The following is a 27291-nucleotide window of genomic DNA, read 5'->3' on the forward strand; positions in this document are numbered from 1 at the left end:
TTTGCACTAGGTACCTAGGCCAGCTCTAGGGGCATGAAAGTACTGAAGTCCAGTGTAGGTAATGGGGAAGGAGGGAACAAGCTCGTGGTTGGAAGGTAGCAAGGGTCTGAAGGCTAGGGATTGGCCATGTGGAATCCCCAGTGACCTATGAATGACCCACGGGGAACTTCTCTGCCCCCTCCCCACTCTTCTGGTGCTATTAGCGGACCCAGCATTGGAAGAACCAGTGGGGTGATGAAGAGCCATTGGGGACAAGAGGACAAGAGTGTTGTCATGGTAACAGAGCCTCTCCCTGGACTCTCAGGTCGCGCGGGCCCTTTAAGGGTCACCCTTCTGGCCACTCCCAAAATGGCGGCGCGCCTGCTGGCTGCCCCCCCCACCGGGGTGGCGCGGGGGGGCGCCCCAGACCTCCCCATCATGGCGGCGCGGCGGGGCTGTCGCGCTGAGGTCACGGCGGCGCGCCGGGGGGGCGGGGCGGCGGGGGGAGAGATTTAAAGGGACAATGTCCCCCGAGCGGTGGAGGCGGCGGCGGCTGCGGAGGCCGCGGCACCGGCACCGGGAGCCGCAAGGGCGGTAGCGGCAGCGACGGCCGCACCAAAGAAGGGAGCGCCGAGCCCCGGCACCCAGCCGGCGGCGCCGCCTCCCCGGTGAGGCCCGGCCCGGCCTGGGGAGCCCGCGGGCGGGGCGGAGCCGGCACGGGGAGGGGGAGGCCCGGGCCGGGCCGGGCCAGGCGGGACCCCCCGGGGCGGGGGGCGGGGGCGGGGCCTGTAGGGGCGGGGCCTGGTCGGGGGCGGGGCCGCACAGGTTGGGGGGAGGAGCGGGGGTCTTGGGGCAGGTGTCCCCCACCCAACCTCGGCGCGTCCCGCGGGGTCTCCCGCCCCGAGGTGCACGGGCGGAGGGCGCATCGCGTGGACCCTGGCGCCCCGAGGGGTGTGCTGGCGCGGCGCCGCCACCACCCCTGCGACCCCCGGGGGCGTCCAGGAGGGAACCCCCTTCCCCACGCTGCCAAAGTGCTCCGAAGTTGCGGTCCCGCCCGTTCCCCGCGGGCAGTGCCCACCCGGTGGGCACCCGCAGGTGGTTCCTCGGGGCCTGGGCAGGGACCCCCACCACAACGGCCAGTCCACGGATAGGCCCCCTGGGAGCCCCCAGGCCCTCGAGGGCAGCGCCTGCAGCCAGGCCTGGAGCCCCGGCCCCGCCCCGGTTGCCTGGGATCGGCCTCCCTACCATCTCCCTGGGGAGGGCGCCTCATTCCTGCCCTTCACTTTCCGCCGTTACCTTGAAGGTATTTATAGGTGGAGAAGACAGCCCCCACCCCCCATGGCCTCCCCAGGGTCCTCATTTCTGGACCAGGAGCTCCATCCTTCCCTTTTGCCCGCAGACTGGAGAGATCTTGGGAGGGTGGGATGGAGGAACCCAGGCAGGGTATGCATGAGGGGTAACGTTGGGGTGAAGCAAGAGGGTGAAGGCTGGGGTCACTTGCGGCTGAGTGTGAGGGTGAAAGGGTTAATGCTGGAGAACCCTAAGGTTGTGTGTGGACACAGGGTTGGAGTGTGGGAAAAGTGAGGGGTAACTGATCTGGGCAACAGGAGTGAGAAAAGTGCAGGGGTAATGATGGGGGGACTTGAGACAGTGTATGGGATCAGAGTGTAGCAGTGCTGAGGCACGTGCATAGGATATACACGTGCATGGAAGTGAGTTCACAACTGGGAAAAGTGCAACCATGAATGAATGAAGGGAGGCATCTAGGAGAAGTAATAGGTTTAATGCTTCAAGAAAGCAAGGTGTCTGAGCGTGAATGCTGTAAAGTGGGGGAAACTGAGGCAGTGCAAAGAGAGGAGTTGTGGACGAAAGCCGAGGTGTGCTGAGATTAGAGACCACTGAGATCAGTGTGTAGGGATAGGGCCTCAGCACTGTGGACTTGCTCATCTGTGCTTGGGGGGTAAACTGAGGCACCAAGCCACAAGGGTGAGGACAGGGGCTTTGAGGAAGCAGAAATTGAGGCAGAATCCCTTCCAGCCTCCCCTGAGCACCTGTCTCTCTACCCCCACCAGACCTACAATGCCTCACTGAGCCGGGCCAGCAGCTGAGTGGAGCCAAGCAGAGAGCATCTATGGATGGGCCCCTGGCAGGCGGCCTGGCCGCCCCAGATCGTCCTCGAGGCCCCGAGAGACTGCCTGGCCCAGCACCAAGAGAGGACATCGAAGGTGGGGCCGAGGTTGCTGAGGGGGAAGGTTGCATCTTCCGGTCTACCCATTACCTGCCTGTCACCAAGGAGGGCCCTCGAGACATTCTGGATGGCAGAGGTGGCATTTCTGGTAAGAGGGTGGGCCCTGTGGCCCTGATGGGAACATCCAGCCAGGTCCCCAAGGCTCAGAGAGGGCCGAGTCACCGAGCCCATCAGGGGCTGAGTTGGGATTCTGAGTCTACCTGGGTTCAGAGCCTTTGCCTTCTGCTTAGTTGCCCATTTTACAGTTGTGAAAACAGAGGTCTCGGGATCTAATGACCTGACCAAGGCCCGCCCCAGTGGAGAGCAAGGAGCTGGGACTTGACTCAAGTCTGCCTGGCTTCCTTCTTTGAGCATACTAATGGGGTCCAGATGCTCAGCTTAGCACCCCTGAGCTCCCCTCCCTGAACCCACTTGTTCTCCAGGCATGCCCCCATTCCGGTCAGTCTATTCCAGTTCCATCTTGCTGCCCGGTCTTGGTGTGTCCCACTTCTGAGCCAGGGGCCCAAACAGCTTATGCCCCCTAGTGGCCGGGGAGAGACTGGGTAGTCAGGGATGACAGCCATCCCTTTATGCCTCTGTTTCCCAACAAAAGGGGATCTTGCACCATCCCCACCTAAAGACTTGTCATTCCTTTATTAAATACTCAGCAACTACCATGTGCCAGGCTCCGTTCTAGCTGCTGGGGATACAGCTGTAAGCAAAAGCGACAAGAGTCCCTGCCCTCAGGGACCTGACGTTCTAGTCGGGGAGACAGACAACAAGCAATTATACAAATAACATACGGGCAGGTAGTGACAGGTGCTGTGAGGGTATTAAACAGAGTGCCAGGATCATGCCTGGGGGAACCTGGGAAAACCTCCCTGAAGGGGTGGAATTTGAAACAGCAGGTGCAGAGGCCCTATGGTAAGGAGGAGCCTGGTGTAGTCAAGGGCCAGGCAGGAGCCTGGTGTAGCTAAAGAGTGGTGGGTGCGGTGTAGGCTGATGTACTCTGTGTGTCCCTTCATCTCCTTGGCCTGCTCTAAAGGCCATGGTTTCTAGGAACGTCCAAGCACCTGATCATGGGTCTCCTATATGCCAAGCCCTTTATGTGATCATCTCCTGTCATTCTCAAAAGAACTGTGTGGGGTAACCTTGGTCATTATTATCCAGTGTTAGAGATGGGGAAACTCAGATCCTGAAGTGTCAAGTCAATTTCCCAAGGGCCCGCAGCCAGGCAGTAACCTGGCTTGACAGCCCGCATACTTCACCACCACCCTATGTCAGGGCATCCTTGACCTGCTCCAGCTCACCTTAGTGAGGCTCGTGAAGCTCAGTTACTTACAGAGCATGGCATGCTAACCTCCCTGGAGCTGGACACTGGTGCGCAGCCAGGGACCAAGCGTACACTCCACGTACGCCCCCGCTGGACCCTGCCATCTGGGGTCAGACAGACAGACAGACCAGCCACCAGCTGTTAAGACATAGTTGCAGAGGTTGCAATGGGGAGTGGCCAGGCTGGGGGACACCCCGGAGTCCTGGCTGAGGCACCGTGAGTCAGGCAGGGGGCAGGGGACATCCAGACGGGGCTCCACACATGCAGCGGTGTAGAGGTGACTAGTGGTACCCAAAGGTGTCATGCAGGAGCACGAGAGGGCAAGACCCTGTTCAAAGAACCATACCCTCCCCCAAACTGTTAGGAACCAAGGCCCAAAGAGAGGCAAGACCATGTCCCAGGTCATGCCGCTGACCAGGGCAGGTCCAGGACTGTGACTCTGTGGGAGTCCTGGGGAACGGACTTTGGGGCCTAGGGCCCTCTTTGGATCTGACTCTGAGGAACTGGGCATTCTGCTCTACCTGGCAGAAGTTCTGAGGACTTCCCTGCTGGTCCAGTGGTTCAGACTCCACTCTTCCACTGCAGAGGGTGTGGATTCGACTCCTGGTCCAGGGAACTAAGATTCCCATGTGCCACATGGTGTGGCCAAAAAAGAAAAAGAAGAATTGCAAGTCTGGAGAGAGGGAGCAAGTAGGTAGGTGGGTAGGTGTGTGCTCACTCCCCCTGGGGAGTCCACCAGGGTCCAGGGCACGTGCCTGGGGAGGAGGGGGGTTGTGGTTGCTGACGGGGGACAGGTCTACTCCTAATGGTACAGCTGAGCATCTGGGGCATGGGGCGAGGGCTTGACTTGGGGTAGGGTCATGGCCTGGAAGGTGGAGAAGGATCTGGGCTTCACACAGAGTGTCTGCCCCACTGCCCTCTTAGCCCGTTCCACCCCGCCTTCCCTAGGCACCTGCCGTAGGAGTCTTGTGATGCCTATAAATAGGAACAGCCTCTGAGGCTGCCATTCCATGCTGAAGCCTGGGCCCTCCCTCATCCCCACCTAGTCCTGGGAGTCCCTCAAGAGCACCCCTGGAGGGGCTACCTCCAAACTCCTCCACCTAGACATGGATGAACCCACTGCCTCTTCTGTCCTTCATTATAGCTGTTGGCCTTGGCCTCACCTGCAGCCCCTCACCCAATGCTTGGCTTCTCCGGTTGGCTGGGTGCACCTGAAGCCTGGGGGGCTGGGATGGTCCGTATGGATTTCTGAAGAGTCTGGTGCATGCCTGGCATTGGGACCAGGGAGCTAAGGGACAAACAATGCACCCTTTCTGCCCTCATGGGGTCCCAGAGTGTGGAGTGAGTGGGCCTGAGGTTCACGGTCAAGCCTCCACCTTCCGACTTGGGGGGTGTCTGAACCCCAACCTGGGCAAACCATCCCCCCTCCTCCCCCCACCGCCGACTCTCTTGATTGAGCATTTACTCTGTGATCTTCCTTGGCGCCCGCCTCAGGCCCTTCAAGACAGGCCATAGCTGTTGCCCTTATATCGAGGAAGAAACAGGCTTGGAGTGAGAAAGGCATGCCCTTCAGTCTCCCGCTTGGCCTTGAACTGGATCTGTCTGACTCTGATGTCTAGACTCTTGGCCACTTCGCCAAGCTGGCTGGCTTGGGCTTCAAGCTGCTCACGGACACCCTTCTCATTTTCAGTTGCTCACTTTCAGACCCTCTCGGGGACCCCAGATGGCAGGAGCCAACGAGGACCCCTCGGCACGGCATCACTGGGGGCTGCATCCAGAGTGCCTTGTCTGACCCATAGGGACTTCTGGACCCCCTCCCAGTGGTGGAAGCCACCAGATGAGCCCCCAGTTCCCCCAACAGTCTTGGATACAGGACCCTGCTTGGTCTGCTTCCTCCAAAGCACCTAAAAATAGGTGCTTCACTGGAGCCGCTCAAACAAAGAGGCCAATACGGCCCCCTGGCTCGTGGAATTCTTAGACAACGGCAATCGCAGAACCATTGAATCTGGGACACTCGGAATCTCAGGAGCTTGGGGTCCCAGAATCTCAGAATCAGGACATCTGGACCCTCAGACTTGCATGAACTGGCTGGCCTCTCCCAAGAAGCTCACGTCTGGGACTGTTGTGTTCTCAAGAGACACATTTCTTGGGGTCTTACTCCCTTAGCTGGTCCAGGCCTTCATTCCCCAAGCCTTGAACCCTCTCCAGCACTCCCCTGACCCTTGCATCCGGGCTCAACCCTGACCTGGCCCCACTCCCCATCTTCTACCACAGAGCTTCTCAAAGGAAGGAGTTTCTGCCCCCAGGGGACACTGTGGCCATGACTGAAGACAATTTTGGTTGTCATGACTGCAGGTTCAAGGGTGGGGGTGGCTCCTGGTGGGTGGAGGCCGGGGGTGCTACTGAAGATCCCACAATGCACAGGATGCCCCCCACCCCAGACAATAATTCGGCCCCTCAAGCGAGCAGCACCACATTTGAGAAACTGTTCCAAGGGATGCAGAATCCTGTATCCCCATCACACTCTCACCTCCTGGAGGCCACGTGCCAGTCATGCACCTTCTCTCAAGCTCAACAGAAAGACCCCTGTGGCCGTGATCACAGCCTGCTGACCCCTACCCGCCACCCTCATCAGCTCTGAATTCTTTGACCCCTGACAGTCGGCTCTCAATCTCCTGGGCAAATTGGAGAGTAGGGGATTGGGAAAAGTATCCATACCAACCCCGGCGCTTAGCCCTCTTTCTGGACCATCCTCAAATTGAAGCTGATCCAGCAATTGCATCTGTTGGGCTCTGGATGGGGCGCAAGATCTCCCAGTATGTTAACCCTGGCCCCGGCAATTGGCCTGTGCCCTGACTGGCATGCTTGCCTGCATCAGGCGGGCGTGGCAGGCAGAGGAGGCGCAGGCCAGGATTCCTGTGGTCACTCCAGGCATTGGCTCCACAGGCGGATAATGGAGAGTTGGCTCTATCTGTGTGAGGGTTCCTAGGAGGGATCAGATTCCAAGTGGTAGGCCTGAAAGGGGGTCTGGGAGGCAGGAGGCAGGGAGGGGCCCTCTGCAGCTCAGGCTCAAGGGCTCCTCTCTCTTCATCTGCCAGCTGTTGGTTGAGTACCTGCCATGTGCCAGGCACTGAGATGCTGCAGTGAGCGAGGCCCCTGGAGTGGGGGTGGGTGGCTTACGTGCCAGCGGAGGACCCTGGCAATTTCAGAGAGTGCTAAGGAAAGAAAAGAAAGAAGGCAACGAGTGAGGAAATCACTGGGGCTCACTTTATCAGGTGGCCAGGGAAGGGTTCTCCAGGCAGAGGGAATAGCCAGTGCAAAGGCCCCGAGGCCAAAGAGTGAGGTGGGCTTGAAGCTTCATGAGCTGTCTGGGCAGAGTGAGAGAGGGGTGAGGAGGAGAAGGCAGAAAAGCTGGAAAGACCCACAAAGGTCTGACCTCACAGGGCCTTGCAGGTGGTAGTTGGGAATCTGGCTTTTATTGGAGGTATGATGAGAAGCCAGGCAAGTTTTACCAGGGTGTGACTTTAAAAAAAAAAAAAAAAAAGATCACCCTGGCTGCCAGGTGGGGGACAAAGAGAGGAAGACTGAAGGCAGCAAGCCCTAGTGGTCCCCTAGGAAAGCCAAGAGGACCCCTCCAGAGAAACCCCTTTGGGGCTCAGAAGTACAGAGGCCAGAGGCCTCTCAGGGGAGAGGGGTGGGGAGCCAGCTGGGCCCTTCCAAGGTGCCCGGTTGGGCTCCCGGAGCTGGGGTGCTGTGAAGGGCTCCAGCCGGGGGGACCCCAGCCCCTCAGGGTCTCCCCTCTCTGTTGCAGATGGGCAGCCCCACCCTGGCCTCAGCGAAGCCCTTCCCCGTGCCACCTCCGCCACCCATCGGATCAGCAGCTGGTGAGTTGCCACGCTGGCCCTGACCTCAGGGAGGGCAGGGGGGCGAGCAGGACATACCTAGGCCAAAGAGAAGCCCCCAGGAGTGAGACGGGGTCAGGAGGGAATCAGGACACCAGGCAGGAGGAGGTGGCTCCCCTCAGGCAAGCCCCTGGGCGCTCGCAGGGGGTGGTGGGAGGACTGGGATGAACACAGACAGTCAACTCTCATTATCCCTGCCGGGAGCAGGGCCAGAAGGCCAGGAGCCCGGAGGTTGGACCCTCGGAGCCCTGTCTCTGCCAGGTGACCCTTAGAATAGGGTTCGGCCTCTCTGAGTCTCAGTTTCCTCATCTGTAAATGGAGTCCTTGTAGCGCATCTCACAACCTCACCTCGAAGACCAGAGGGATGTAGCGTCGGAGCAGGAATCAACAGCAGTGCTGATGGCAGCAACCTTTTATTAAATGGCTTGAAAGTGAAACTGTTAGTCGCTCAGTCGTGTTCGACTCTTTGCAACCCCATGGCCTGCAGCTCTCCAGGCTCCTCTGTCCATGGGATTCTCCAGGCAAGAATACTGGAGTGCGTAGCCATTCCTTTCTCCAGGGGACCTTCCCGACTCATGGATCAACCTGGGTCTCCCGCACTGCAGGCAGATTCTTTACCATCTGAGCCACCAGGGAAGCCCCCTATTAAATGGATGAGCAGGCGCTAATGTATAACAGCGTCCATATTGGGATTAATAATAGCTCAGTTATTTAGCGCTTTCTGTATACTGTGCTCTCAGTGTGGGACTTTACCCCACTAAATCTTTGCCATAGCCCTGGGGGGAGTGGGCCCGTTAACATGGAGATAACCCCATGATTTCTGCTCAGCCTCGCAGTGGAACCCATCTCCACATCTGTTCCATGAGTGTGATTCATAGCCGCTCGTGGAGGCCAGATCTTGAAAATGAGAGAAATCGATCAGGAACAGTCATAATAAGAACCCGCATTGGTTGTGGGCCTACTGGGAGCTGGGCTTCAGGCCAAGTGAAGCGTTTCCCAAGCACTGAGTTGCGTCACATTCACCCTGCACTTCACGGGGTCAGGGTTCCCATTTGAAAGCTTGTGGTTGCCATCATTTAAATAAGCACCTGCAGCATGTTAAGTTTTCTTTGATTACGGTGTGAGAAAACTCCCTCCGTCACTGCATACAGGCACAGAAGCTCTTGGTTCTCGGGACTTGTCCCCATTTTTAGGGCTGGAAAACTGAGGCTCAGTGAGGTTGCCGCGCCTCCCGTTGCCCCTCAAAGGAGGTCAGGGTCACCAGAGCCACAGGCTGCGCAGGACCTGACTCTGCCCTCCTTCCAAGATGGGAGACGCAGGGAGGAAAGTGCATTCTCATGAATGTTTCCTGTTGCCGAGTTTTACCAAATTTGCTGGAAAGAGGAAACTCAATGCACAAATCACTCCAATTTGGGGAGGACCAAGACAAAAAAAGCAGCCTGCAGCGTAACCAAAATGGGGGTCATCTAGGACCCTCCCAGGGGACAGATGAGAGTTGACTGTGCCACCAGACTTGGAGACATTCCTTGTGATCCCCTCTGTGGTCTCTGCACACTCCGCCCCTGCCCCCATCCACCACAGTACAGCAGGGCTGGGTTCCATACACAGGCATGAGACCTGGGAGCTGAATCTTGTATTTGACCCAACTGCTCTGGAAGGGTCCACACATACTCCCCCGACCTCCCAACTGACACCCACACACTCCCCGCCTCAGTCCCCACGGGTTGAGTTCTCTGGAACCTGTCTCAGACCGCCTGGGAACCACCCCCATCCCCTCACTGTCCCTTGCCCAAGAAAAGGAAACCAAGGCCTGTGGCTAACCTGTCCCCATTGGCCCTTCCTTGCAGCTGCTGGGATGAAGGCAGCCTGGACTTCCAACCGGGCTCCCCCTCACCCCATCCCCTGGGCCACTACCCAGACCCCCTGGATGGCCGGGGGCCCTGGGAGCGGCCCCTGATTCAGGAGGCTGGAGAGGAACTCCCATCTGAGCAGAGGTTCGAGGACTCCATCATCATGAGAACCGTGAAGCCCCATGCTGAGCTGGAGGGCTCCAGAAGGTTCTTGTACCAGCACCAGGGGGAATCGAAGGTATTTGAGAAGGTCCCCCGGGGTCGCCCCAGGTTCGACTGGCTGCAAGACGCAGATGAGGTGGTCCCGCTCCAGGACGCAGGGCTGGACATGGACTTGCCTCCCCAGCCACCACCCCTCACCTCCTTCAGGACAGTGCTCGTGCCCGTAGATGATACCACGAAGACATTGGATGGGCCGGTGGTGGGCACCAGAGAGCACCTGGCAGGCCTGGAGGGCCTGACCCAGCCGTCCGAGTGGAGCCTGCCCCGGTCCGCCTCAGAGGTGGCCACGCAGACCTGGACGGTGAACTCAGAGGCATCTGTGGAGCGGCTGCAGCCGCTGCTATCCTCCGTCCGGACAAGGCCCTACTTGTGTGAGCTCCTGGAGGAGGTGGCTGAGGGAGCAGCCAGCCCCGACGAGGACGAAGACGAGGAGCCAGCTGTGTTCCCGTGCATCGAGTGCAGCATCTACTTCAGGCAGAAGGAACACCTCCTGGAGCACATGAGCCAGCACCGCCGAGCCCCGGGCCAGGAGCCGCCGGCTGAGCTGGCCCCGCTGGCCTGTGGCGAGTGTGGCTGGGCATTCGCCGACCCCGGTGCCCTCGAGCGGCACCGCCAGCTGCACCAGGCCTCCCGGGAGAAGATCATTGAGGAGATCCAGAAGCTAAAGCAGGTCCCAGGTGACACAAACCGGGAGGCACGGCTGCAGTGCCCCAGATGCATCTTTGGCACCAATTCCTCCAAGGCCTTCATGCAGCATGCCAAGCTGCACACGCAGGAGCCAAGGGGCCCAGCGGCCCAGGAGCCCTTTGGGGGCAGCAGCGGGACGGGCAGCCCAGGCCCCGACGCCACCTCCCTAGCCTACCAGCCCTACGGAGACCCCTCGGGCCTCAGCGCCTGTGTTTTCTGTGGCTTCCCCGCGCCCAGCGAGAGCCTACTCAGGGAGCATGTGAGGCTGGTGCACGCCCATCCCCACTGGGAAGAGGAGGATGGTGAGGCTTTTGAGGAGGAGGGCCCTGCCAGCCAGCCCGGCACCAGCCAGGACGCCTACACCCGATTCTCTGAGGCCGCCGACTACTTTGGCAAAGCTGAGCCGCTCTTGGCCCCCACGTGGCAGGAGAATCCTGCTGGATACGACCCCAGCCTGGCCTTTGGCCCAGGCTGCCAGCAGCTGGGCACGAGGGATTTCCCACTGTCAAAGCCACTCCCACACTGCTCGAGCCAGAGGCCCCTGGGAAGGCCAGCCTTCCCCTCGCCACTAGCATCCGCCGCCTACTCCTTACAGGCCAGCAGAAACAAGAGTGTTGTCCAACATCAGGGGCTCCCAGGCCACCTGGAGGACCAGAGGCACCCATGGAGTGAAGAAGATGAGGAGGAGGAGGAGGAGGAGGAGGAGGAGGAATTACTGCTGGCCTCAGAAATGGACTTTCCCCTCGAAAACAGGGTCTTCGCGCCGCCAGCCAGCCCCGGCCTCATCCCACAGCCAGCCCTGGAGCTGAAGCGGACATTCCGAGAAGCCCTGCAGACGGCGGTGGCCTCGAGGGCACAGCAGCAGCAGCTCTGCGGGATGGTGCCTGTAGTGCTCGTGGCGAAGCTTGGGCCGCAAGTCATGGCTGCGGCAGCCAGGGCCCCCCCAAGGCTCCAGCCTGAGGAGCTGGGGCTGGGGGGCGCCCACCCCCTGGACTTCCTGCTCCTGGGCACGCCACTGGGTGGCCCTCTGGGGCTGGACCCATTCCTGGATGGGGACCCAGGGGTGGCACTGAAGCCTGAGGAGCGGAAATGCCCCTATTGCCCTGACCGCTTCCACAATGGCATCGGCTTGGCCAACCACGTGCGGGGCCACCTGAACCGTGTGGGTGTCAGCTACAACGTGCGGCATTTCATCTCCGCTGAGGAGGTGAAGGCCATCGAGCGCAGGTTCTCTTTCCAAAAGAAGAAGAAAAAAGGTAGGGTGGCTCCACTCCAGCACCCACCTCCCTCCGAGGCCAAGGCCGGGGAGACGCATAGCTGGGCAGCTGAGTCCTGAACCAACAAACCCTCAATCTAAAGCCTCCTGTAGTGCCCAGCAAGGTGAAGGCAGGGAATTGGGGCCAAGGTCACTGCATCAGAGGAGATGTGGGGACATCCCAACTGTCTGACGCTTCCAGTAGCTGGAGTGTGGGCTCCTCAGCCCCACGCAGAAAATATCACTGAATCCTTCATTCGACAAATCTTTACTGAGTGAGGTCACCACAATGAACAGAACAGGAGTCCCTGCCCTTCTGGACTGCACAGTCCCAGAGGCTTGGTGGGACCCTGGCTGACTTCAGAACCCCTGGGGCTGCCTGTGAGGTATGCTGATTCCCAGGCACCAAGGTTCTGATTCCAGAGGTCTGTCTCCACATGAGTGCCCTGGGGAGTTCTGATACTGGCAGACATGGAGCCTACATGGGGAGGGGCTGGTATGGTGTTTGAGAGTGTGTGTGTATGTGCACTGCGAGGAACGGGCAGGGGACCAACTGCCACAAAACTAGGCAGTTACAATGTTAAGGGACCTGGGCTGTGATGGAGCAGCTCGGGGAGGGGTTTGGGGAAGCCCAGAGAAGATCCCCAACTCTGTCTGGGGGATCTGAGCAGATTCCCAGAGGAAGGCATCCCACCCATTGATCCGTTGCTTCATTCAGCCAAGGTTTCATTGATAACACTGGGGTGATACAGACATGAGCTCTAGAGGAAAGAAGGGTATTAATCAAACACTTGTCCAAATGACTGCAAATCTATCCTGGAGAAGTATTTCTGGGGGTGAGGTCCCTGATGCTTTGAGCTGTGTGAAGGGAGACAACAGAAGGCCAGGGAGAGAAAGCTTCTTGAAGTGAGCAGATGCAGGCAGGAGCATGTACAACAAAGGGCAAGGGAGGCATCCAGGGTGAGAACCAGCACGGGGTGTGTGATCCACTGGGGAGCGGCCCTGGGAACGGGGAGAGCGGAGGATGTAGAATAACACACACACACACACACACACCCACCCCCCACTCAGGCAGTCCATGTCCTCTCTCTCTCTCCGCAGTGGCTAACTTCGACCCGGGCACCTTCAGCCTGATGCGCTGTGACTTCTGCGGGGCCGGCTTTGACACTCGGGCTGGCCTCTCCAGCCACGCCCGGGCCCACCTGCGTGACTTTGGCATCACCAACTGGGAGCTCACCGTCTCGCCCATCAACATCCTGCAAGAGCTGCTGGCCACCTCGGCTGCTGAGCGGCCCCCCAGCCCCCTGTGCCGTGAAGCTGGGGTGCCGCCTAGTGGCTTCCTGACCTCCCGCCGGCCTCGCTTACCTCTTACAGTGCCCTTCCCACCCACCTGGGCTGAGGACCCTGGGCCAGCCTACGGAGATGGTAAGGGGAAAGGGGGCAGGCAGGCTAGAGCCCTGACCCTTCCCAGGGGCCTGGAGGGATGGAGGAGTGGGAGGTGGGCCGCCACTCTGCTTTCCTGCAAGTGTTTTCAAGTCACTTTACCAAGTAGGTTGACTACTGTCCTGCCACGTAGGGGTCCTTTCTATTTTACTCAGTGGCTGGGCTAGGGCTCTGTCCAGGTCCAGTTCCTCCCTGCTCTGCCTGACAGTGGTTTTAACAGAAGCTTACTGATCTCTTGACTAGGAGCCAGATATTCTTCTAAGCCTTTAACAAATATGAACTCATTTATATCCTCATAACAACCCTTTAAAGGCAGGTGTTATTATCCCCATTTTACTGATTAGGAAACTGAGGCTCAGAGATCTTCATTAATATGCCCAAGGTCATACAGCTGAAAGCATGTGGAGCTGGGGTTTGAAAGCCCAGAAAGCATAAGCTTCAGAATCCTTGATCTTAATGATGTCTTTTACCTAGAGCAGCACTGTCTGGTGGAACTTCCTGAGACAACAGAAATGTTCTCTAGAGACTCACACTGTCCTACAGGATCACCACCACTGGCCACATACGGCTGTTGAGTCAAAGGCAGTTAGTACAAGGTTAGTGGTGATCCAAGTGGACAGTGTAGCTCTAGAGTTTACGTTCTAGGTTTTCAGTGGTGCCTACAGTGTCCATCTGGGCTTCCCAGATGGCTCAGTGGTAAAGAATCCGCCTGCCAATGCAGGAGCCACAGGGACGCGGGTTCGATCCTTGGGTCAGGAAGATCCTTTGGAGGAGAAAACAACAACCATTCTCGTATTCTTGGTGGGATGATCCTGTGGAGAGAGGAGCCTGGTGGGCTATAATCTATGGGATCACAAAGAATCAGACAGGAGTGAGCAGCTGAGCACACAGGCATGCACTGTGTCCAGCAGCACTGATAACCCCTCTCTTAAGTGAGTGCTTGCTGTGTCCCAAGGTTTCACGTCACATACACCTCACAAGAGTTCCATGGAGCTGAGGGTTTCTGTGTTCCTGTCTTTTGGATAAGGAGACTGTGGGTCACCCGCTCTGCCACAGCCGCAAAGCAGCACAGCTAGATGGTGACGTCAGAGGCTTGGGATGATCCAGAAGTAATATTTTGGTGAAGGAGCCTGGGGCAGGACTCCGTGGAGGAAGTGGAAATATGAAGGACTCAGCCTTGCAAAGCCTGACTTTGTGGGAGTCTTTACTGAACCTCACAGGAGAAAAACCTCAGCAGTGAGGAGAAAGTAGGCTCTGAGGAATGGAGAAGGTACCTGGACAGGGGAATTGTCCAGGGGCTGCTTGGGCCCAAGGGTTCCTTCTGTTTCTCCTGTTTTCAGGGTCCTGGGCTTCCCAAGTGGTGCTAGCGGTAAAGCACCCATCTGCCAATGCAGGAGATTTAAAAGATGTGGGTTCAATCCCTGGGTCAGGAAGATCCCCTGGAGAAGGGCAGGGCAACCCACTCTAGAATTCTTGCCTGGAGAATCCCGTGGACAGAGGAGCCTGACAGGCTACAGTCCATAGGGTGTCAAAGAGTCAGACATGACTGTAGTGACTTAGCACACTCGTGCACGCACGCACGCGCACACACACACACACACACTCTGAGCACGTGCGTGCGCGCGTGTGCGCACACATATACGCACACCCCTAGATCTGTACTCTGCCTTTGCTGGATCCATCCACGAGACTAAAGGACATTTGAGGGTCTGCAAAGGGAAGAGTGTGGCTGTTGAAGCCCCCTCCCCTTCTTGGACAAGGAAGAGATTTGAGGCCCAGAGAGAGGATAGTGGTTAGTTGAGGTCACACTGAAGGGAGAGGCGGAGTGGGGCTGTGACTTCAGGCTTCTTGCCTCTGTGAAGGCTATCCCCTAGGCAATCAGCTCATATGCCTGGCTTCCTGGTATCTCAATGGTGGCTGGGAGGTGCCGTTGCTCTGAAGATGGCTAGTTGTGGGTGGGAGTGGGGGAGGGGGCAAGGCGGGGACAGGAAGCAGTTTATAGGCTCCAACCTTGGCCCCTTCTTTCTCTGACTGAGTCCTGAATGTCAGGCTTACACTCTTTACTTGGTACCCGGTTCAGGCACCCAGGGGATGACAACATGCAACCAGCAGCCAGGTTCCGTTTCTACCAGAAGCACAATGTACCAGCCCCCAGTTAGTGCTGAAGAAGCTGACCATGTCACTGGGACAAAGGAGTCAGCCTGCTACCGCACTGGCCCTGTCCTTGGGGGGTTAGCGGTATGATCAGTCTTTCGCTGAATATGTTGGGGGTTAGGGTGTTAAGGAGTGGTTGAGAAGATCCTAGAAGCCTTGAGGAACGATGCCCAACAGTAGGGCCAGGTCTGGGCACCAACCACGAGAAGCGGCCATCCTTCGGAGGATCTCCCATGCCTCCCAAAGTGGGCGGTAGGGAGCGGACTCCAAGTTGGGGGCGGGGCAGTGGTCAGATGCTGGTCCCACCCAGCTGTCAAGTAACAGCTGGGGGCAATCCGTTTAGTTTGGGGGAGGGAGAAGAAGGTTGCCGGCCTTATGTGGAGTTCGGTAGGCTTGCCAGACAGCGCCGTCAGGGGACAGCTGGATGCCAGCATGATGTTGGGGGATTCTCCTGGTTTGGGGATCAAGTGTCTTCCAGGATTCCTGACCCAGAGGGGAGACTTCCAAGGAAGGGAATGAAACAGTGTCCCCGGGCAGGTCCTAGGTCCTCCCGTCGGGCTCTAGGAGCCTGGGTGCTGTTAAGGCGAATGCATGTGGCCGGAGGATTCCCATCGTAGTCTTAGAGATGTCTAGGGTACGGGGAGAATGTCTCGGGCCATTGAGACCCGGCTAGGGCGGCAATTAGCAGCCGCTAGTAGCACTGCGTGCGTGAGCGCGCGAGCTCTCTGGTCGGGCGGGGACAAGGGGTTCGTTCGCGGTGCTCGGCGCTCGATTGGCCGCCCTGGGCGCTCCCCGAGGGGTGGGGCGGAGCGGAGCAGGCTCCGCGGCGGCGGCAGTCGGCGTTCGGCTGCTCTCGCCTGGGGCGGCCGCCCCGCGTGCGCCGGAGCCAAGATGGCCGCCTCCACCGCCCAGTGCCGAGTGACAAAAGCGGAGAGCAAGGCGGCGGCGGGGCCGCGCGCGGGGGGCGCCCGTGAGCGCGCGCCCGCGGGGGCGCCCCCGCCGGGCCCCCCGAGCCCGGGCCCCGCGGCTCTTCCCGCGCCGCCGCCGCCGCCCCCACCCCCGCCGCCGCCGCCGCCGCCGCCGCGGGACGGGCCCAAGGCCGAGCCGGAGCCGGGGCCCGGGCCCGCGCCCGCGCCGGGTAAGAGCCCGCGCCGGGGAGGGTGCGGGGAGGGCAGAATTGGCGTCCCGCCCGCCCCCTGCCGCAGCCGCCGCCCCAGACACCCGCCGTCCAGTCTCCGGGACTTCCCCTCCCCCCAAGCGCTCCAGTCGCGGGGACCCTGGGCCTCCTGTCGCGGCTCGCAGAGTCCCAAGCTTCAGAAACACTCTCCGCCGCCACTTTGCGGAACCCTCTCCCCATCTGACAGATAGGCGCTGAGCTCCTTGGAGCCCGTGGTTTGCCTCTCACCGCAGCCTCTGTTCCTCCGGCGCGGAAACCGACTCCAAGTCACTTCAGCCTTGACACGGTCGCTGCCCCGACTGACAGATGCGCCCACTCCACCCGGAGACTTTGACAAAGTCCTCGGCGTCCCAGGCGCCCACCCCCGCCGAACCCCAACTTCCTTTCTCCTTGCCTCTGTAGGACTCAGACTGAGCCTGGGACCTACCTGTCCGTCCCTTCTCCCCCTCCCGCTGCTCACAACACGGAGCACCTCCAGGGCCCCATCTGACACACCATTCCTTCATTCTGACCTCTCTCTATACTCTGAACGCGAAAACTCGGACTCAACAGGCCCCTCAGTCCCCTTTCTCCAAAAAATTAGGCCATGAAAGCTCACCTTTGATTCTCTGTCCTCATAGACATCTTACCCAGAGCTAAGCTTTGCAGTCTGATGGAGGCCTCAGAAACTTCTGAGAAAGTTCAGTGATGCCCATTCTCACTGTCCCCAGTCAGGACTTGGCCTGTCCCAGGCTCACAATTCTTACCTGTACCCTTTCCTTGGGCTTAGCTTGAGATAAGAAGACCAACCTAGGGCGCCCAGTTGTCTTGCCTGGTGGAGATGCCCCACAAGTCCTAGGGAGCGTCCCTTCCAGTCCTGTGCTGCCTGCCTCTGCACTGCCTCTGTGGCCTCTGACCCTGGCTTTTTCTTTCCGAATCCCCCTTCTGACTGCCACCTACCTGTCCCCCCATGACTGAGAGATGCTCCGCTCCGCTCCACGGAGAGGAGCCCAGAGACCTCTCTGCCCGGAGAGATATTTTCTCTGAGATTAGCACTGCGTCCGGTGACCTGTCTGTGCTGTGGTAGGTGGAAGCCGTTCCTAGTCTGTGCTGTCAGTTGGCGGCCTCGACATCCCTGCGTCGTATCGGAGCTCGGGGTTATGGATGGAGCCTCAGCTTTCATGGGGTGAGCTGCGTCCCAGAGTGAGAGCAGGCACCAAGGATGAGGAAGAAGGCTCCCACTACCACCAGCCCTACGCCCCTGGCCCTCCGTCCTCACAGGGGTAGACAGCCCACACCTTACCTGGGCTGAGCCTGTCTTCCCAACCTCACAGGCCTGGGTTCTGAGGAAAACGCAATGGTGGCCATGGACTTGGGCTCCCCCCCACTTCCCAAGAAGAGCCTGCCTGTCCCTGGGCCCCTGGAGCAGGTGGCCAATCGGCTGAGCAGCAAAATGGCTGCAGAGGTTCCTCATGGTAGCAAGCAAGAGCTGCCGGACCTCAAGGGTGAGTGGCGCAGGTGACGAGGGTGCTGGCCAGGCTGGTCACGCTCTCAGGGAGCTCTTGGGCTAGGGGGTTAATGTGGGGGGAGGCCCTAGGTTAGCCACAGCTTTCTCTCTGGCATCTCATGGTACTAAGGAGACCCCCGGCTGTCTTCTCTCTTGAGTTTTTGCTGCCACAGGCATGCTTGGCCTTGAGCCCTGGTCAGGGGAGGGGCATCCAGAGAGGCAGTGGGCACGGTCGTCAGGAGCGCACCCCCCAGACCCAGTTCATTTGCTGACTCTGACTGTTGGTAGCTGTCTGATCTTCTCCATGGAACTGCCTTGTCCGTCCGTTGATTCTCAGGTCATTACTCAGTAATGGCAGGCACTGTGCTGGGCCCTTGGAATGTGAGGGACGCAAAACAGACACTGCCTTTGTGGGACAGCAAGGCAGCGAAGTAGAGATGAGGGCTCTGCAGAAAAGCGTGCAGACAGGGCCCCACGGAGGCCATGGCTGAGGCCCCCAGCCTAGCATCTGGGGCACGAGTTAAGCTACTCTTTAAAGTGTGTGTCTAGCAGGCCAGCGTCTGTATGAAAACCTGTTGCCAGGACACCCTGGTACATTAGAAATGTGAACAGAATGCCACTGGCTGGACCACCAAGGGCTCTGCCTCCCGCTGTGTGCCTTTGGGCACAACTTTTCCTCCCCCTCTCTCTGAGACTCAGTTTCCTATATTTGAAAACTGAACAGACTAAATCCTGCCTCATTAGGGTCATTTTAAGTGTGGGAGGGGTTGACAGAAGCCAGGAGCCTGCGTGAACAGGACCTAACCGGGAGGAACAGCGGGAGGGCAGAGCCTGTGCAGCCTGACAGACAGCTCTCCCGGCCTTGGTCTCATCCTCCAGCCCAGAGCCTGACCACCTGCGAGGTCTGCGGTGCCTGCTTTGAGACACGCAAGGGCCTGTCCAGCCACGCGCGCTCCCACCTGCGGCAGCTGGGGGTGGCCGAGTCGGAGAGCAGCGGTGCCCCCATTGACCTCCTCTACGAGCTTGTGAAGCAGAAGGGCCTGCCTGACACACCCCTCGGGCTGCCCCCAAGCCTGACGAAGAAGTCCAGCTCGCCGAAGGAGATAGTCGCTGGGGCCCCACGACCTGGCCTGCTCGCGCTGGCCAAGCCCCTCGATGCCCCTGCTGTCAACAAGGCCATCAAGTCGCCTCCCGGCTTCTCAGCTAAGGGCCTGGCCCACCCGCCCAACTCCCCACTCCTCAAGAAGGCATCGCTGGCCCTGGCGGGCTCCCCTACCCATAAGAATCCTGAGGACAAGAGCCCCCAGCTGTCTCTGAGCCCCCGACCAGCCTCTCCAAAGGCCCAGTGGCCCCAGTCTGAAGATGAGGGGCCCCTGAACCTCAGTGAGTGCGGGTCCTGGGAGCCGAGGGAAGGGCGGGGCCTCAGGCTGGGTCGTGGGGCTCGGGGTGGATGCAGTGGGGACCCTAGCGCCTGCGTGTCCTGGGTCGGCTGGGTCAGAGTGTGTTGTGTCTCCGGTTGGGCATATTACCTGTCTCCCGTTTCACTTCGCCGTTCTTCCCCCGGAAGTCTGGCGGTAGCTACTAAACCTGCCAGGGGCACCAGGGTCATCCTTGCCCCTTAGGGCTGCTTTTGACCTTCGCTGGGCCTGAGAGTTGGGGCAGTGAAGGTAGCCAGGGATCCCATGGGGCACCTGGGGTCCTGCAGGTAAACAGGTGATCCACTAGCCAGGTGGGCCCGTGCTTGGCCCTGTCTTCACATCCTCTTGTTCCTGGTGTCCTTTGCAGAGGTACCTCCGTGCCCAGGGCTGGAACAGTACCTCTTGGGCTGCCTGTGGGCATGGCAAAGAAGGGCTTGGGAAGCAACTCCCAGGCGTGGTGAGCAGGCTTAACAAAGGCCATCTCTTAGGAACTCAGACCTCCCCGCACATTTGTGGGCCTCAGGGTCTGAGAGTGAGCCTAGGGTCTGGCCCCTGCCCAACAGGGCACCCCAGTTGCACCTCATGTTCCAATGAAGCTGCTTCCATGGTCTTCTGTGCTTCCAGGAGCAAGGGTCTGAGCAGGTGTGCCCTTGGTTGTGTGATGCCTGGCAGCCAGTGTGCCCCTGCTTTGTCACCTCCAGCCCATCCTGCACAGCTTCCCTGGCTGAGCTACCTGGGAAGGGGGCCTGGAAGCCTCAGATTGTGCCATTAGAACTGGGCCACTGCCTCTCTACCCCACTCTCCGTAGCCTTAAGCTCTGTACACTCAGCTTGACGCCAGAGGCCTAGGCAAGGAACATGACTTTCTGTTGCCCCAAACCTCATAAATCCACAGCAATGAGTCTTGGACTCCCACCAGCCTGGGCCACCGAGACTCACACCAGGCCTTCCCGCCTCAGTCCCGGAGGGCCGGCCGAGGTGGCGGCCGTGAACCGCCCCCCTGTGTTTTGTCTCCGCAGCTTTAGATAGTGACGGGGGCAGAGAGCTGGACTGCCAGCTGTGCGGTGCCTGGTTTGAGACCCGCAGGGGCCTGTCCAGCCACGCCCGCGCCCACCTGCGCCACCTGGGCGTCAGCGACCCGGATGCCAAGGGATCCCCCATAGACGTGCTCCACGGGCTCATCCGGAGGGCCGGCGTCCAGATCCGCCTCCCACTCGGGCGGGGCGCCCTGGCCCTGCTGGGGCGGCCTCCCCCCGCTCCTGCGGCCCTCTCCTTGCCCCCCCCCCCGCCGCCGGCCAAGAGGGCCAAGCTGAAGGCCAAGGGTGCGGCCAGCCCCTGGGGGAAGCAGGACCTCCCGGCCGCCGCAGCCGCTGGCATTTTCTGGGCCTCTGATGTGGAGCCGTCTCCTCTCAACCTCTGTAGGTTCTCGCTTCAGCTGCCCCCGTCCTCCCTGCGGGCCCTGGAGCCCCTCCCAGGGTGGGGAGTCACAGCCCTGTTCCTCCTCCTTCCCTGCTGAGGCCAGGAGTGGACAGGGGCCCTTAGCAGTGGCCCAGTTCTGCCCAGAAATCTTGCTGGCCGTTGGCTGCTAGGCCTTCTCTCTCGGCCTTTGACCTTCCCTCAGAATGAGGGCCAAGGGTGGGGTGCTGCCTCTTGGTATAGAAGGTGCCCATGGTTGCCCCTGGTCCGGATGGCAGGGCTACCACTTCCTGCCCCCATCCCGGTTGGGACCCTCAGAACTGTGGCATCTTGGTTCTGTCCTTTTTCCACCAGGACCCAGGGCCCGCAGGCTCTCTCTAGAGCCTCCCTGCGCTCCTGCCGGGTGTCTGCCCCCAGCCCCCGCCCGCTCCTCAGCTCCCTCCCTTGCACTTACCCTCCGTCACCACCCCGGCCCCTGGACATGCTGCTGTCCATGCCCAGCCGACCAGGAGACCCGCAGGTGATGATGCTAACAGTGCTGGTGAAGCTAACCGCCCCTCTCTCCCGCTGCAGCCTCGGGCCCGGAGCCGGCACGCGACATCCGCTGTGAGTTCTGCGGAGAGTTCTTCGAGAACCGCAAGGGCCTGTCGAGCCATGCCCGCTCGCACCTGCGTCAGATGGGCGTAACCGAGTGGTACGTCAACGGTTCACCCATCGACACGCTGCGGGAGATCCTCAAGAGACGGACCCAGTCCCGGCCTGGCGGACCCCCCAACCCATCAGGGCCTAGCCCCAAAGCTCTGGCCAAGGTGGTGAGCAGCGGAGGTCCTGGCAGCTCACTGGAAGCCCGCAGCCCCGCGGACCTTCACCTCTCACCCCTGGCCAAGAAGTTGCCGCCGCCACCAGGCAGCCCCCTGGGCCACTCACCAACTGTTTCTCCTCCTCCCACGGCCCGGAAGATGTTCCCAGGCCTCTCCTCACCCTCCCTGCCCAAGAAGCTGAAGCCTGAACAAATGAGGGTGGAGATCAAGCGGGAGATGCTGCCGGGGGCCCTTCATGGGGAACCACACCCATCCGAGGGTCCCTGGGTGGCACCTCGGGAAGACATGACCCCCTTGAACCTGTGTAAGTGTGACCCTGGGGCAGGACAGGGAGAACAGGTAGAGGGGTCTTCCCCTCACTTGCCTCGGGGGTACCTGGAACACCCAGGGTTGAAATGGAAAAGGAAGTAGTACACAGGTCGAGAGAACAAGGGGCTAGCCGAGAGTTCCTGCTATGCAGACCCCCATCTGAGTGAGCTGCTTCTTGATGATTCTTCATTCCTGTGAGGGAGGCAGAACTGTGTCATTAGGCAGTGGTAGAGAGATTCTCTCTGCCATCTTTGATTGATTGGTAGTGGCTACCATCCAGATTTCAAGGGGAAAAAAAAACAACGCTTGTAGGGATCAATCAGTGATGTCTGCCATGGGCAGGAGTGTAAGTGCTGGAAATGGGTGTCTTTCTGATATTCCCGGTCACTAAGCACTTGGCATTTGGAGTTCAGGTTAAGGTCTCAGCTGCTCCAGAGTCTAACAATACGTGACTTTGGACAGTTTCCTCTTTTGGAAGATGGAGATGCTCATGCTCCCAGCTCTACAGTTTTCCGAAGTGGTGTAAAGCACTTAGCTTTAACGCTGAAACAAAGCTCCGTGTATGCAGTAGTTGTAACATCCCTATTACAGCAAGCAAGAGTGCTCCCCTCTCGAACTGTCACTGTTCATTCTGCTCCAGTTGGTTGAGCTGCTGTGTGCCGAGCAGGTAAGGAGGGCCCAGGCCTCTGCCTTAGTGCTCACATGCGTTCCACGACTGCTGTAAACCACATGTTTTGAATTGCTCCTGCTTTAGACCCCAGGAACACAAGAGAGGTGGTTTCCATCTCCCATTTTGCAGAGGAGGAAACTGAGACTCCCAGCTTCACACAGGGAGTCACAGCCAAGCTTGCAGCTGAGTCCAGGATCCAGGGAGTGCTTGCCCCTCAATCCATTACAGAGTCAGGGATTCATCGTGAAGCCAGCTAGCGTTTGAGGTGACAGGAGCAGCAGAAGGGCTGGATCGTACTCAGGGGCCTCTGGAGGCAGATGAGGGAGCGGGTCCATTCAGGTCTGGGACTGCATGGATGGGCAGCGGGGCACTTAACACTGACCTTGAGCTTGGAGGCTTCCTGCCAACAGCCGCCGCCTCCCTCTCCTCCCCTACCCTGACCCACTGCAGCATCCCGGGCAGAGCCGGTGCGTGACATCCGCTGTGAGTTCTGCGGCGAGTTCTTCGAGAACCGCAAGGGCCTGTCAAGCCACGCACGCTCACACCTGCGGCAGATGGGCGTGACCGAGTGGTCTGTCAACGGCTCACCCATTGACACGCTGCGGGAGATCCTCAAGAAGAAATCCAAGCCATGCCTCATCAAGAAGGAGCCGCCGGCCGGAGACCTGGCCCCTGCCTTGACCGAGGACGGGCCCCCCACAGTGGCCCCTGGGCCCATGCAGGCCCCCTTGCCCCTGGCGCCGATGGCTGGCCGGCCAGGCAAACCCGGAGCTGGGCCAGCCCAGATTCCCCGCGAGCTCACCCTGGCACCCATTACTGGCACCAAGCATTCAGCCACTGGCTACCTGGGCTCCGTGGCAGCCAAGCGGCCCCTGCAGGAGGACCGCCTCCTCCCAGCAGAGGTCAAGGCCAAGACCTACATCCAGACTGAACTGCCCTTCAAGGCAAAGACCCTCCATGAGAAGACCTCCCACTCCTGTAAGCAGTGGGCGGCAGGGTCCAGGGAGGGCATCTGCCAGGGCCTGTCGGGCTGGGCAGTGCCGTGTCGCTCAGCCCCAGTGGGGGTCAAGGCGCCCGTGGGAGGCGGGACTGACTCCCGACCTGGGCAGTGCCTTCTGGGTACCCCTTCTCCCTCGGGGCTGGGGCTCAGCAGCACCCCCTCTGCCTGCAGCCACTGAGGCCTGCTGCGAGCTGTGTGGCCTTTACTTCGAAAACCGCAAGGCTTTGGCCAGTCACGCCCGGGCGCACCTGCGGCAGTTCGGCGTGACCGAGTGGTGCGTGAACGGCTCACCCATCGAGACACTGAGTGAGTGGATCAAGCACCGGCCCCAGAAGGCAGGCGCCTACCGCAGCTACATCCAGAGCGGCCGTCCCTTCACTAAGAAGTTTCGCAGTGCTGGCCACGGCCGCGATGGCGACAAGCGGCCGCCCCTGGGGCTGGCCCCCGGGGGTCTAGCTGTGGTGGGCCGCAGCGCTGGGGGTGAACCAGGGCCCGAGGCTGGCCGGGCAGCCGACAGTGGTGAGCGGCCTCTGGCGGCCAGCCCGCCAGGCACCGTGAAGGCCGAGGAGCACCAGCGTCAGAACATCAACAGTGAGTGCTGGTGGAGGAGGGTCGCGAGCTGCCCCCCGGGTCCTCTGCCATGCATCTCCCCTCAGGTCACTTTCCCAGCCACCCTCCTGTTCAGTCATCCACCCTCCATCCCACCTGTCCCACAGTCCAGGAGGTTTCCATTCACCAGCCATCCTGACTCAAAATTCCCGCAGCATCTGCCCCTCACTCGCTAAAGGCAGGAACCTCTTCAGGGGCCTTGCCGTCCGGCTCATCTCCCGTCCCTCTCCCCACTTTTCCCCACCTCAGAATTTGAGCGCCGACAAGCCCGCCCTCCAGATGCCTCTTCGGCCCGGGGCAGCGAGGAGGCCAATGACCTGCACCAGAAGCTGGAGGAGGTGCGGCAGCCTCCGCCCCGGGTCCGGCCAGTCCCCGCCCTGGTGCCCCGGCCACCCCAGACATCACTCGTCAAGTTCGTGGGCAACATCTACACCCTCAAGTGCAGGTATGCAGCCCTCCCCTGGGGGAAGGAGGAGACTGCCCGCCCAGGGCTGGGCCTCCAGAGCCTCTGGGCCAGACTGGGGTGTGGCTGGACCCAGGGGAGGGGCTCCACACAGACAGCAGTACCCCGCAGCCTCGGGCCCTTGAGCTTTATAACTTGCAAGACCTGTGTTCAGTTGCTGGCTCTGACACACAGTTTAGTGACCGTGAGCAAGAGTTTCCTGCTCCATACCTCAATAATCCCACCTATAAAACGGGATTGATAACAGACCCACCAAATAGATTTGTTGTCAGGATTAAAAGTTGTGTAGTTACAAAACACTCAAACTGTACCTGTCACATGGTAAGCAGTTGGCGAGTGTTTGCTGGATTAAGGAGGAAAAAAATAGGTCTTAGTTCATTGTTAGCAAAGTCCATGCATCCATCAGTGTCCAGGAAAGAGAGTCTGGGATGCAATGTGCCTGCCTCAGGCTACACAGGCCAAGTCAGAAGTAGGATTCAAACCCAGGACTCAGAACCACGAGCTTCGGTTCTGGATTTGAGGCTGAGAGGGTGATGAGTGGGTGAATTGGGAGTGTGAGTCAGGTGGGTGGGAGTTGGTACCCAACCCCCCTTTCCCTGGCTCCCATCCTTCTCTCCTGGGGCCTGGCAGGGTTGCGTTTGCTTCCCTGGGGTCCCTGTCCGCCTCAGAGCACATGCTTCAGTCACCTGGCAGAGGTGTTTGGGAAGCTCAGTGACCCGTACCCAGCACCTGAGCTGGCAGACTGCCCTGAGCATAGGGGGGGTCTCTCCAGGGGGCCCTAGCACGACCCTGTGATGGATAGAGGTAGCTGTAGGTAGGAGGACACCTAACTTCGGGTCCCCCTTCCCCCACATCCTGGGCCTGCTTTGTTCACAGTGAGGAGCAGCAGGTGTGCCTGTTGCTCAGGGTGCGGCCAGGGCTATGGTTCTGCCTCTCCTTACTGCAATGGCCACATCTTCCTCTCTCTGTTCCCTGCGCCCCCCCAGGTTCTGTGAGGTGGAATTCCAGGGGCCCCTCTCCATCCAGGAGGAGTGGGTGCGGCACTTACAGCGGCACATCCTAGAGATGAATTTCTCCAAAGCGGACCCCCCGCCGGAGGAGCCTCAGGCCCCACAGGCACAGACAGCGGCAGCAGAGGCACCCTAACACAAAAGCATTCCAGACCCCCTCTCAACGCCACCTTTCTCTCCTTTTTCTCCTTTCCTCCCTCTTTCTTTTCTGTTTCCAAAGGAGCAAGCCAAAACCTCAAACCGGCACCTTTCACGGGCCGGGCACACTACAGCCGGGGCACCGGAAGCCAGCTAGCCACCCTTCCCCTAGCCCAAGGACTCTGGGGCCACACACAGGGCACCCTCCTCCAGCCCACACCCACCTGCCCATTTGGTTCAGCAGTGGCAGCGGCCAGGTGTCTGGCGGCAGCCAGTCAGTTCACAAGGGAGGAAGACCAGCGTTCTCCCGCGTCCAGCAGCCAGGCGGGCTCTTTTTGCCATCTGTGGCCACTTGCAAAGACCCCAAGGACCCCTGTCCTGGTTCCCTCTTGCCCCTGCCCCTGTGAATATCTTCTCACACACGCACGCACGCACTCACGGACCTCGTGAGACCCGGGAATCGGCCCCAGCCCTCCAGTTCCCGAGTTGAACGACTACCACATCACGCCACGGTGCTTGCTCAGGAGAAGGCACACTCCCTCTGTGGCCCTCTGCCAGGGCCTGGGAGCCCCCCGCCTGAGCCCACAATGCCACGGAAATCCTTGTTGGCCGCCTCCCCCTCATCCCTTGCAAGAGGGGCCTTCCCAGCCAGGAAGAGCTCAGAGCTGACAGCTGCCTCCTGCCCTGTCAAGGCCCCCCCAGAGTCTCGGGGGCTCTGGGGCCTGGGAGGGGGTGGGGGTGGGACTCTCCTTCCCCACCCTCACCCCCCCCTTTTCACTGTTGCTTTCTATGTATAGCTCCCTAGACCTTTCACTTTTTTAAAAACGCGTTTTGTGTAGAGAATAAGGAACGTGGATCTTTTTATTTTGCAATCCTGGGCCAGCTAGAAACCGGGAGCCGATTGCCCTTTTAACTTTTTTCAGTGGCCACATTTTGGTTATCGATGTACCTAGAAGTATGTAAATTAGATTAAATTTCTCTTCTGGAAACACCCCGGGGCAGGCAGCCAGCGTTGTGTTTTTCTGTCGAGTGGACAGGCTGGCATTGTCTGTCTGGCAGCCAGGGCTGGGATCAAGCCACCTCCGCCAAAAGCCCCTGGAAGCCCTGGGTTTTCCTGTTGGCCGCCAAGCCCACCAGCCCTGTCTGGGGATGAGCCCGAGTTCCCAGCTGCTGGCCTTCCATGGCAGGGCTGGTGGTCGGGGGAGGGGCAGCGGGTGGGCCTCTGGCCAGCTGGTGCGGCAGCTCCTGTGAGCCAAGGAGCAGAACCAGAGCTCTGGGCAGCTGGTCTGGGAAGGGAGCCAGGATTGAGCCGTGACTGAGGCCTGAAGGGCTCTCTGAGGGCAGGAGCTGTCCATTGAGGGTGAGGGGACCTTCACTAGGGGGGAGGGTGAAGTGCACAGCCGCTGGGACTGCCCTGCCTTCAAGACATGTGACCTGTGTGGGGAGATACACACGCACCCTGAACCCAACTAACACAAGGGGGAAAAGAGCTGCTGGCTCCTTTTCGTTGTTATTTATTTTCTCGTTCTGCAAATGTTTATTGAACGTTTCTGAGATTTTAAGAGATTTTGTTGGCTGCTCCTTCTTGTTTATTGCATGTGATTTTTTAGCTCATTATTTTCACTTAAAACAGCCAGGGGCTGGAAAGTGGGAATGACCTCCTGGGGCAGAGGCTTCTCCTACCCCAACCCCATTATCCTGGGCCCCCAACCATGCCCCTGAC

General features: G+C 59.7%; 1 protein-coding gene across 9 annotated transcripts; it reads left to right on the forward strand.

The window, feature by feature from the left end:
• Positions 1–479: 479 nt before the first annotated feature.
• WIZ (WIZ zinc finger) lies at positions 480–27149 on the forward strand. Of its 9 annotated transcripts, XM_069589188.1 has the most exons (13): positions 480–647; positions 2052–2315; positions 7351–7423; positions 9289–11456; positions 12557–12880; positions 17543–17713; positions 18595–19098; positions 20152–20550; positions 21122–21673; positions 22799–23326; positions 23520–23939; positions 24207–24402; positions 25407–27149. In XM_069589188.1, exons 2-13 carry the CDS (start codon positions 2111–2113, stop codon positions 25564–25566), a joined length of 5700 nt encoding a protein of 1899 aa, XP_069445289.1. In that variant the 5' UTR covers positions 480–647; positions 2052–2110; the 3' UTR covers positions 25567–27149. The 9 variants fall into 9 exon arrangements, with proteins under 9 accessions (XP_069445289.1, XP_069445291.1, XP_069445290.1 ...); XM_069589190.1 differs by lacking the exon at positions 20152–20550; XM_069589189.1 differs by lacking the exon at positions 17543–17713.
• The last annotated feature ends 142 nt before the right edge of the window (positions 27150–27291 follow it).

The sequence above is a fragment of the Ovis canadensis genome, chromosome 5, assembly GCF_042477335.2.
Source record: "Ovis canadensis isolate MfBH-ARS-UI-01 breed Bighorn chromosome 5, ARS-UI_OviCan_v2, whole genome shotgun sequence".
Taxonomy (NCBI): Eukaryota; Metazoa; Chordata; class Mammalia; order Artiodactyla; family Bovidae; genus Ovis; species Ovis canadensis.

Excerpts from the sequence above, each read along its gene's own strand:
- WIZ (XM_069589188.1), top strand. The coding sequence starts at position 2,111 with ATGGATGGGCCCCTGGCAGGCGGCCTGGCCGCCCCAGATCGTCCTCGA. Across the intron at positions 2,316-7,350 it reads TGGCAGAGGTGGCATTTCTG|ATGGGCAGCCCCACCCTGGC; the intron begins GTAAGAGGGTGG and ends TCTCTGTTGCAG. Across the intron at positions 24,403-25,406 it reads ATCTACACCCTCAAGTGCAG|GTTCTGTGAGGTGGAATTCC; the intron begins GTATGCAGCCCT and ends GCGCCCCCCCAG.